Raw genomic sequence first — 11,924 nt, 5'->3', positions numbered from 1 at the left:
CGTATGTAATGTAATGCATGAGTCTGTCATCTACAGTTGTTCCGGAAGAGTCCTCTAAAACCAGAATCTCAAAACTTCCTTTTTAATGAAAGACAAATATGAATTTTATTCCTTACATCTTTTTATAAAGCAGATTTTTCTCAAAGCTATTTTAGTTAAAAATCAGCCCAAGTAACACAGCTTTGCTCCAGTCAGATGGCACCCCAACCAGGATTTTTTACTTAAGACAATATGTCAAAATCAGTTATAAAATTCTTATGTATTATAACGGGGTAATAATTTTGCCCTAAATCCAGAATAATCTATGAAACCAAGAAAATGGAAAATCTTTATCTGCTAGTTTCTATATTTAAGAAATAAGTTACTGATTACTTGTGAAAATGTTTGCAGTCATAGTACTTTAGAGGAGGCTTTAGATCCATGCTGTCTTTTTCTATGCTGAATTTTAGCAAATTACTATTTACTGCCATCATGGATGAATTTTTGGCCACACTGAAGTAAAATGAAGTTTTGTCATTGACTTTAAGAGGGTCAAGATTTCACTTGTAGTTTCCAGTTTGTGATGTTGATTGTCTTTCCTTCTCTTCTGGTCTTTATTCTAGTACTGTTGTTATGATCTATGACTGGTCCAGAGAACATTGTTACATGCCAAAACATCACTTTCCATCCTTTAGACAGTTCCTCTAAAATGCTGCTCTTACTACCTCAAATAACTCAAGCTGAGAAAATTTTGAAAGCACTTGGTCATTATTGCCTTTTTCTAAAATTCAGTTTTGGAATAAATTCTATGCTTTGGCTTTTAAGGATGAATAGACTTGTGGAGAGTAATAGTTGAAAATATTTCTCACTCTTCTCTGTGTCTGCAATAGGATAGAAACTTACAAGGCTACAAGGGATAAATCTGGATGATAGTGTTACTTTTAACACAACCTGTGCAACAGATATTCCATTTTGGGAATGAAAAAATAGTTCATAGATATTAATAACTGCTGTGTTTGAGTGATGCTGTCTTCTTTTTCCTCTTCGATTTAGGGAAATTGATGATGCTGGAGATCACATTTTTCTTTACCGTGACTTCAAAAGAGACGGCTCGGAGTGCATGCCATCAGCTGTAGCTCATCGCTACTCACTTAGACGAATCTTGCAAGTAAAGCTGCGACCCTTGACAAAAACAAAGCTCCACAGTGGAGAGGTAGAGGGATCGCATTTTCCGTAGTGAGCGGACCACGCTTCCGTCTCTCCCATGTTCCTGCACCCAGTTCCATCTCTTGCAACCATGCCCGTGCCTCCCCTTATTTATCCTTCCGTCCCTGCAAGGTGTCACCACTGCTCTTCCACGATCCAACCTACCGCTCTCTAGCCCTGGTCGCCTTTGCTCTTTCTCCTGCCCCCTACCCGTGCGCTACTACCAGCGCCCTCTGAGCTCTTCTCCGCCCTGCCTGTGCTCCCTCCTTGCTGCCCCGCTCAGCCGCTCTCCCGCAGCGCGGGAAGCCACCGCAGCCTCTGAGAACCGAGGGTGCAGGCAGAGGGAGTTTCCCAGAGCGAAGGTGCCGCTCACGCCCCCCCCCCCTTTGCATTGACAGAGCCCAAGTCCATCCCCTGCTCCCCTCGGGCAGAGCGACCGAGAAGCGACCCTGGCGGGGGCGGGAGGCAGAAGGTCCTGATCCCGGGCTGCGGGCGCACGGTCCCGGCGGGGCGGGGCGGGCCTGGGACTACGCGGGAGGCGAGGCAAGGGCAGGGGGCCGCCTGGCCGCGCCGCTGGGAAGGGAAGGGAGGGGGCGGCTGGCGTCAAGCGCTGACCAGCCTCGGCGACTGGCGCGCTCCTCCCCAGCCCGCGGATAAAGGCAGCGGCCCCGGCGCCGCCGAGCGCACAGAGCCCGGGGCGAGCCGCCTGAGGGAGGGTCCCGCCGGGCGGCGTCATGCGCTCGGCTCCCAGCCCCGGACCCTGGTGGGCCGCCGGGAACAGTAGCCAGGGGCGGCCGGTGGCGGGAAGCAGCAGCCCCGGCCCGACGCCCGGCTCCGCCGCCCCCAACACGAGCGGCGCCGACGGCTGGGACCCCTACGGGCGGGACGAGGAGCTGGCCAAGCTGGAGATCGCCGTGCTGGCGCTGACCTTCGCGGCGGCGCTGCTGGGCAACGGCCTCGTGCTGCTGGCGCTGCGCCTCACTGCCCGCAAGGCCTCCCGCGTGCACCTCTTCATCCGCCACCTCAGCCTGGCCGACCTGGCCGTGGCCTTCTTCCAGGTGCTGCCGCAGCTGTGCTGGGACGTGACCTACCGCTTCCACGGGCCCGACGGGCTGTGCCGCGTGGTGAAGCACCTGCAGGTCTTCGGCATGTTCGCCTCGGCCTACCTGCTGGTGGCCATGACGGCCGACCGCTACGTGGCCGTGTGCCACCCGCTGCGCAGCCTGCGCCAGCCCGCCCGCCGCCCGCACGCCATGGTGGCGGTGGCCTGGGCGCTCAGCCTGCTGCTCAGCACGCCGCAGTACTTCATCTTCTCCCTCAGCGAGGTGGAGCGCGGCTCGCAGGTCTACGACTGCTGGGCCCACTTCGTGCAGCCCTGGGGGCCCCGCGCCTACGTCACCTGGATCACCGGCGGCATCTTCGTGGCGCCTGTGCTGGTGCTGGTCACCTGCTACGGCTTCATCTGCGGCCACCTCTGGCGCAACGTCCGCGGCAAGACCCGCCGGGGCGGGAACCCCCGCAAGCCGGGCCCCCCTGCGGGCGCCTTCCAGCGGGGGCTGCTGCCCACCCCCTGGGTCAGCAGCGTCAAGATCATCTCCCGTGCCAAGATCCGCACCGTCAAGATGACCTTCGTGATCGTCTCGGCCTACATCGTCTGCTGGGCGCCCTTCTTCACCGTCCAGATGTGGTCCGTCTGGGACCCGCAGTTCGCCTGGGTCGGTAGGTGATGGGGGTGGTCCTGCCCGGGTTTTCCTTGCTGCCAATCCGGAGTGACTCCGCAGTGACACCGAAGTTCTTTAAGAGCATCTGTCAGGGATGATCTAGTCTAGATTAGGGTGCTTGATTCTGCCGTGAGAACGGGGGGCTGGACTCAATGACCTCTCCAGTTCTAGCATTCTAGGAAGTAACTCAAAACAGGGAGGTAAAGTACTTCCTCATCTGGGGGAGTGTGTGGCCTGTGTGTTTGGGAGGCAGGGAGGAGATGCAGACCATGGGTTATCTCTCTAGATAAGGGGAAAATCAGGATAGTTTCATTCAGAGCCTTTTTACAGTTAGGCTAGGTCTAGACTACAGTCCTTTGTTGGAAAAAAATATGCAAATTACACTCCACAATTTGCGTAGATTTTTCCAATCGCTTTTCCAGCAGAGGCTTTTCCGCCATTTGGCCCAATCTAGACAGGACCAAATGGCGAAGAAGTTTTCTCTTTCGGCGGAAGCCCTTATCCCTCGTAGAACAAGGAATTCAGGGCTCCCCAAAAGAGCTTGTTTGCTCTTCGGCAAAAAAAAGCGGAAGAGCAAACGCGGTCCTTGGACGCAGCAGAGTTTTTCCGGGATACCTCCGGTGCAGATATAACCTTAGTTGTTTGCTCTTGGTAGTTGCTAGTATGATCACAGTGGCTGCGAGGCTCAGATAAGGAAGCCCCCTCTGTTTCTTGAGGAACAATTTTAACAACCAAACTGTTGATTTTAAGCAGCTCTCCCCTGTAAAACAAATGTAGTGCTCTACTGAAAAATTGATGGCATGAATTATTTCCACTCCACTCAGTTATTTCTTTCAGGATGCCTGTTGAATAAATATCATCATATTCCTGATAAAGTTTTACATAAACTAAAGGATTATTTGTGTTTATATTGCAAGTAAGAGTTAAATAACTTGCAAATAATCACAGGAATGTTTCACAATTACTGTTTTGCTTTTGTTGCAGAATGACAGACATAATGTTTTGGTGAAGTAATTAATGAAACACACCTGTTACCCTGGGAAGCCTTTCTTGTGTCAGACTTGTGTGCTTTCAGTTTTGTCACTTACTTGTATTCAAGAAGATTTGGTTAAAAGACGGAAATAAATAACTAATTTGGGGATTCCATTTCATTGTAAAGTTTGTGTCTGGGACTTGTCTAAACGTAGATGCTGAGTCTGCTCTCACCAAAGTCAATGAGAGCAGAATCAGGTCCTTTGGAGATCTAGGGAAGATTCTACAGTGTACTACAGTTAAATAAGCTTGAGGGGCTAAATGGTATAAATGGACAAGTGCCCCTGATTTCAGTTAGTGTGTTCTGTTATTAAGAACTGCAGGAATGGGTGCAATATTTTGCTGTCTTGCTTTGATTAGATCAATGTGCCATGTTCAATTGACACAAGCAAATCTTCTTACACTGCACTCAATTACAAAGTACCTAAGGGTTTCTGGATTTTTAAAAAATAATGTTCTAAAAATCTTCAGTATTTTTTCCTAGCAAACATGTGACTAAAGTAACTTTACAAATTTGCAACCAGATTAATACGTTTAATCCCCCTATAGTAACCAGGGTGGGTGCCAACCGTTTTGCCTGCTTGACTTATACTACTTTTACCTTTAAAAAACCAGTGTGTCTGACTTTTCAGCTGGCTTCACTCATCCAAGGAAAATACAGAAGTATTTTCTTTAGCCTAAAAATGTGCTAAGCTCAAATGTTTTACAAAAGCTTTAAGAGTTTATAAATTTTCTGTTTGTAAACAATCATCTCTTCTGGAAGGAAAAGTCGCATTAGCTTTCTGATTTAATGCAAGGTAAGTGGTTGTGATTTATGTGCTGAATTAATTTGAACAAAATTCATTCAAAATTTAAGATGCACTTTGTTTTGTTTTTAAATTAAAAAAATCCATTCAAGAAATAGCACAGTGAATTCATTTTGCCCTTGTTATGGATGAAATTCTGGAAGTAATTATCATTTATCATAAATATATAAAACCTGTAAATCAATAGCTGGAAGCCACAAACTTAAGATGATGTTAAATTCATTTGTACTTCAAATTCTTATTGATGATAATTTGATCACAAAGAAATGTGGGATAAAGGCCAAAATCACAATGCATAACGTAGTTGATTAAATATAAATAGAATTGAGGGTTTGAGGCAAACTAATATAATTTTGATATCAAAAGAAAAAAAACCTGTCTGAACATTTTACTGTGCTAAATAGATTAATATGAAGAGACATCCTAGAAATCTGCGGAAATGTACAGCACAGTAAAGATACCCTTGTGGAGACGTAATATTCATAAAATGAGGCATGTTTAATTGAATATGCTAACTAAGTACTTGAAACGATCTAACAACTTAATTTAACTATTAGAGGTAAGAAGATGCAGCTTTTCTATGATAAAGCTTACTTGAAGGGGAAAAAACAATATCTTTCTTTGAATCAGGTCCATAATGTTAGACATCAAAGTCTTTCCATTGACATCAATATGCTTTTGATCAGGGTCTATATACATTTAGGACAAAAACACTTAAAATGAAATTCTGGTCGTGCCTTGCTGAGACTACTCTTTTGCCAATGACATCAATTTCACTTTTACCTACTAGAATTAGGATTTCAGGTTTGGGATTTGAGGCGCCTCCTGTCCAGCAAATCACTTGCTTAGCCTATGGCTACACTAGAGAGTTTACAGCAATGAAACTGTATGGATGTAAGCTGTCTAGTATACCTGCTCTGATCTGATGGAAATTAATCCACCCCAACAAGCTGTGGTAGCTATGTCAGCAGAAGCTGTCCTGCCAATATATCACTGTCCACACCAGCATTTAAGTCAGTGCAATTTATGTTGCTCAGGCGGTGGCTTATTCACACCCCTGAATGACACAAGTTATACCAATGTAAGGTGGTAGTGTATGCATAGCCTCAATGCCAATGGCATTGCTGACACTTACAAGTTAACATGTACTTAACTGCTTTTGTGGATTAGTTTCTTAGAGCCCAATTGAGAAATCCTTCGTCTTTACTCAGATACAATTCATTGAAATCAATTGCACTGTTATCTGTCTAAGGACTTCCTGATTGTGTCCTTGGGGTGGTTTGGAGGATCTGTCTGCACAACTGCTGAATTCTGATTGATCTTAAGTGGCTACTATGAAAATTGCTGTATCAATTTTGTTGTATCCATTATGAGCTAGAAGGACAAGTCTTGCCTCTTCCTATATTAGATATGAGGAGGGACATAGAACTCAAGGATCCTATTTAGGTGATAACATCTTGGAAGAAGGGGTGAACTCTGATCTAAAGGAGTAATAGTTTTATTCTCCTTCTCTAAGAGGGTGGGGGAGTAGGAAAATGGAAATGTATCAGATGCAGAGCAAAGAAAGCCAGGTGACTAGTTAGGGCTTTACAGAAAGACTTATGGGGAGGATGGAAGACCATGGACAGCCTAGGGGAGAGGACTAATTGAGTGGAGAAAGGACTCCATGTTTCATGATGCAAGTAAAAGAAGGATGCAGGTCAGTCTCTGACTTCAGCCCAAAGGGTGATCTGGTGGAGTGAGGAAACTTGGGCAGGGAAATGCCTGTGTGTTTCTTATACAATTAAGTAAAGAGCAGCAGCATTGTAGAACTCTGGATTGTATCTCTGTGTTTTATGTAATACTTCTGACATGAGGGCCCCTGGGAGAGGCAAACTAGAAGTCTCTCATCTTTGGTAAGATTATGGGAGAGCTATGTATACGATTTAAGGGAACCCTGAGGTGTTCATACTAGTTACAAGGGCTGGGTAGGTTGCCATGAACACAGCTGTCTAGATGGAGTGTAAGGCTACGTCTAGACTACATGCCTCTGTCGCCAGAGGCATGTAGATTAGGCTGCCAGACATAGGAAAATGAAGCGGCGATTTAAATAATCGCTGCTTCATTTAAATTTACATGGCTGCCGCGCTGAGCCTACAAACAGCTGATGAGCTGTTTGTCGGCTCAGCGCTGTAGTCTGGACGCGCAGGTGTCAACATCAAAAGCATTTGTCGACCACCCAAGTATACCTCATCCCAGGAGGCATACCTGGGTGGTCGACAAATGCCTTTGATGTCAACACTCGCCCGTCCAGACTACAGCGCTGAGCCGACAAACAGCTGATCAGCTGTTTGTCGACTCAGCACGGCAGCCATGTAAATTTAAATGAAGCGACGATTATTTAAATCGCCACTTCATTTTACTATGTCTGGTAGCCTAATCTACATGCCTCTGGCGACAGAGGCATGTAGTTTAGACGTACCCTAAGACAGAGGGTCTTCGTTCTAACAATATGTCTGGGGACTACAAGACTGGGACAATGCTTGGGTTTATAACACCTGGGGAACCAGAAACTGGATTTTCCCCAAAGCAATCTAAAGGGTTACTAGTAGTGGGAACCCAACCAGACCAGTGACAGTACTTATTACTGTGTTTAAAAGTCTGTTGCTGTTTAGTTCAAGGACTACTTTTCTCATTTCTGTTCAATAATCAACACAATTAAATGGTAAATGAATAAATTGACTATATATATGTTGGCAATGTTCCTTCTGTTACTAAAACAGTATTTGCTTTTTTTTAAATAGATTCTGAAAATACTGTCATAACAGTCACTGCTCTGTTAGCCAGTCTAAACAGTTGTTGCAATCCATGGATCTATATGTTCTTTAGTGGACACCTCCTGCAAGACTGTATACAGAGCTTCCCCTGCTGTCAAAAAATAAACCGAAAGCTGAGTAAAGAAGATTCTGATGGTGTTAGCAGAAGACAGACTTCTTTTACCAACAACAGAAGCCGAACAAACAGTTTGGACACCTGGAGGGATTCACCCAAATCTTCACAATCTACCAAATTCATCCCCATTCCAACTCTAGCCAGTTACACAGAAGAAACAGGTGCTCTTTAAGAGCAATAACAGCACTTGTGAGTATCACAGTGTGGCACATTAAGCTCGTCCGAGGCACTAGTCATCACATGAACAGTGAACTACTTCAGTGGCTATTTCATGATGCACCACATGCTGATTAAGCTATTTTGCATAAATTATTTTTCTGAAAAATATTAATGAAATATAGTGCAGTGGAACATGGGCAATTGCTCTGGAAAGAGTACTAATGATTATTTTTCTAAAGTTAACTTTATTCATGTTTTTTAAATAATTAGTGTTTTGTTTGCATGGTCATAATTTTAACTGAGACTATGCTTCAGAACAGTAGATGACTGGTACAGATTCTCTCCTACATGGGCTCAATTTTGCACTAATTCTCCACTGAAGTCATCGGACAGTTAGAAGTTGTAAATCAATTCATAATTTGGCTCTAAACTGCAGGGGGAAATAGCTAGAAGAAATCCCAATCTGACTGGATGGTAAACATTCTAAAAAGTTTGGCTAACTGGGCACAGAAGAGATATTGGAAATGTAACCATTCACATTGCTTTGCCATTCAACACCACCATGAAAAACTAAAACTGGTCAGCATTTCTCATTGAGGGCCTAATTGTTTAGCCTTTATGCTGATAGATGTTCCGTTGAAGTCAATATCTAGATATGGACTTCAAAACTGGATTTTTGAGGCTTGCTTCCATTCTCATTATATTTCTGGATTTTTTTCACTAAGTGGTGGATCAATCACCTGTCTTTTAGCTAAAAAGCAGAGACAGAAACAAAACCATTAGAAGTCAAAGTTAGTTGCTCCCTACCTATTGGTAAAGTGCTACTGCAAGCCATAACAAGTTCCACACCAATGCAAGGAAATATCTGGTTTAAGAGTAGAAACTGCTTTTGTTTTGTTTTTCATTAGGATAGCTAGGCCCCAATCCTTGCAGTCCACAATTAGTTCTTATGAAAGCAGTCCCACAGAGATCATAAATGAAATTACTCTACTGCCTGTCACCTTCAGGGTCAAGCAAGTATATTCCGAGATGTGAACTTAAAAGCTAGTCTTACAATTGTTCTGAGAACACGCAAGTGCTGCAAATACTATGTTTTTGGCAATCCTAAATGGTTGTTCACTGAATGCAAAGATGTGAAGGGCCTTCCTATTGACTACATAGACTTTAAGTGCATCATGATTGCCAGCTCAAGTGTGCTGACATCTGACCATAATTCATAATTATTCAATGTGTGCTTGTATCCCACAACAATTCATGGTTTGCTATGTGTTATTTTCATAACATCTGAGTACTTTGACTTGTGAAAACGGGTTTGAAGCTCCTTGAACAAATCATAGAATCATAGAATAATAGGACTGGAAGGGACCTCAAGAGGTCATCGAGTCCAGCCCCCCGCCCTCAAGGCAGGACCAAGCTCCGTCTACACCATCCCTGACAGATGACTATCTAACCTGTTCTTAAATATCTCCAGAGAGGGAGATTCCACCACTTCCCTTGGCAATTTATTCCAATATTTGACCACCCTGACAGTTACGAATTTTTTCCTAATGTCCAATCTAAACCTCCCCTGCTGCACTTTAAGCCCATTACTCCTTGTCCTGTCCTCAGAAACCAAGAGGAACAAATTTTCTCCTTCCTCCTTGTGACACCCTTTTAGATATTTGAAAACCACTATCATGTCCCCCCCTTAATCTTCTTTTTTCCAAACTAAACAAGCCCAGTTCATGAAGCCTGGCTTCATAGGTCATGTTCTCTAGACCTTTAATCATTCTTGTCGCTCTTCTCTGTACCTTTTCCAATTTCTCCACGTCTTTCTTGAAATGTGGCACCCAGAACTGGACACAGTACTCCAGCTGAGGCCTAACTAGTGCAGAGTAGAGCGGCAGAATGAATGTTGCTGTTTGTTAGACATCTTAAGGATCTCTTGCAAGGACAACATTGAGTCTATCATTTTAATGTGGTTTTGCAAGCACACATATCAGCACCTCTGTTCAGCCTATCTGCTCCAGTCTTTTGAATACATCAGGTATGGAAGTTTTCAGTAATTTTGTTGCTGGTATGCAGGATTCCCATTTTAATTCCTAGCATGTACTTGAGGATGAAAAGTCAAGTAGAGTGGAAAAACAATGGTATATTTAAAAATATGCCTCAGTCACATTTATATGCTCATACCTATGATCAGAAAAACAAACTTTTTCTGATTGGTCCCCTTTTTCTTGTTGGTAGGGCACCATAAAATCTCAAATCTTGTTGGGATTTAACAAGATTGCTATCCGAGTTATTGTTTGGACAGTAAATTATTGGGCCTCTAATTAGAACTGTATTCTAATTAGGCTATATTCTGCCTTTGTGGTACTTGGCACTCCCATACATTTCAGTAATAGTTTTGTGCAAAGAATGAGGGCAGACCGTGCCCTAACACAGAGAAGAGCATAATTTCATACATTGCTAGCCCAAAAGAAAATGATAGTAATTTCTTCAGGAACAAAATATTAGGGAATAATATAGAGCATTAAAGTGGTACTTTGTACTTTTTATGTTTTAATGTGCATTTAAAATGCTAAAGGGAAAAATAGACTAAGGACCGACATTTATATGCAGATGTACATAAGTCCCATATATATGGGGTAAATGTATGTGAACCTGTTGATAAAATTTGGTTCAAAAACTACATATGTATTGGGGGGACTATGTAAAATGTGAATATACATACAGTGTATATTGTACAAGCAACAAATACATATTTAGGTTGCATATATTTTATGAAGATGATTATTCTTTGACAAATTTTATGTTTTCGTTATTATTACTTTCTTTGTATATGACATCTATGCAACTAGGTGTGCTTATAGTATATTATCCAAGGTTATTAGCCTAAATATTTCTATAAAGATATACTTTAAAATAGATAAGACATATACATTTTGAAAAATGTTAATGAAAGAAGGTGGGCAATGAATGGAATAAAATACAAATTATGACTCAAAACATTCGCAGAGTCTTTTAGTTGTTTTCCAAGTTCTTCTGACGAATGATGAAATAATTGCTCATTTAAAATGTATAAACTTGCTCCAATAAACTTTTGGATTTTTTGTGTGTGAAGTATTATACTTTGGTTTGCTTTTTTTTCTAAAACAAATATTATAGAAGACCATTAAAGCACTAGGACCGGCAGATGGTGGTCAGGCAAACTTTTCATTATTTTTTTTTAATGTTATGTACATACAAGGTTTTCAGGACAGAACAAATTTTAAACTATTTTATATTATATATTCCACAAATGGAACCTACATCTTAACAATACCAAGACTATGCAGTTTGTTTTCCATTCAATGCTATAAATATCATCACTCAAGTCTGATATGGCACTAACTTCTATTCTACTGAAATCATCTGGAGATTTGCCATTGATCTCAATGGGCACAGGAGCCATTAATGGCTTAGTGAGACCAGACTGATATCCCTTCATTCTACAGTAAAACTCCAGTTGTCCGGCATCCAGTGGTCCGGCACTCCTGATAGTCCGGCACCACCTGGAACCCGGAAGTGCTCCAGGCAGCCTGACAATTGGAGCTGCTCTGCCCCGGGCTTCCCAGAGTCAGCCGCTGGTCAGTTTCAGGAGCGGCTGACTTGGGGATGCCCGGGGAGCAGCTGGTGTGCTGTCTTGGTCCCGTAGCGCCATCCCTCAGCGCTGCGGGACTAACCCGGCAGCACCCCAGCTGCTCTGTCCCAGACTTCCCCAAGTCAGCCTCTGCTGAAACTGACCAGTGGCTGACTACGGGAAGCCCGGGGCAGAGCACTCTAGCTGCTCTGCCCCAGGCTTCCCGAGTCAGCCGCTGGTCAGTTTCAGCAGCGGCTGACTTAGGGACACCTGGGTCAGAGCAGCTGGGGTGCTGCCGGGTTGGTCCCGCAGCGCCATGTCCCCCCACCCCACACTAGACCCCTCATAGCCCCTCTTCTGATTGTCCGGCACCCCTTGGATCCTAAAGGTGCCGGATTACTGGAAGTTTACTGTACTGTGATAATGGGATTACAGCAGTTTAAAGTTTAGATGGCACCAGTGGAATAAGTAGCATGATATATGAATCAG

At 43.7% G+C, this 11,924-nt stretch overlaps 1 protein-coding gene across 2 annotated transcripts; it reads left to right on the top strand.

Moving 5' to 3' along the window:
* The first annotated feature begins 1,687 nt into the window (after positions 1 to 1,687).
* AVPR1A (arginine vasopressin receptor 1A) lies at positions 1,688 to 10,939 on the top strand. 2 transcript variants are annotated; one of them, XM_014577077.3, is made up of 2 exons: positions 1,688 to 2,904; positions 7,528 to 10,939. In XM_014577077.3, the coding sequence occupies exons 1-2, from the start codon at positions 1,920 to 1,922 to the stop codon at positions 7,845 to 7,847; spliced, it is 1,305 nt and encodes a 434-aa protein (XP_014432563.2). In that variant the 5' UTR covers positions 1,688 to 1,919; the 3' UTR covers positions 7,848 to 10,939. The 2 variants fall into 2 exon arrangements, with proteins under 2 accessions (XP_014432563.2, XP_075787018.1); XM_075930903.1 differs by having other exon boundaries at positions 1,690 to 2,900; positions 7,528 to 7,699.
* Positions 10,940 to 11,924: the final 985 nt, after the last annotated feature.

The sequence above is a fragment of the Pelodiscus sinensis genome, chromosome 1 (genome assembly GCF_049634645.1).
Source record: "Pelodiscus sinensis isolate JC-2024 chromosome 1, ASM4963464v1, whole genome shotgun sequence".
Lineage (NCBI taxonomy): Eukaryota > Metazoa > Chordata > Testudines > Trionychidae > Pelodiscus > Pelodiscus sinensis.
This window is presented reverse-complemented; position numbering and strand designations above follow the sequence as displayed.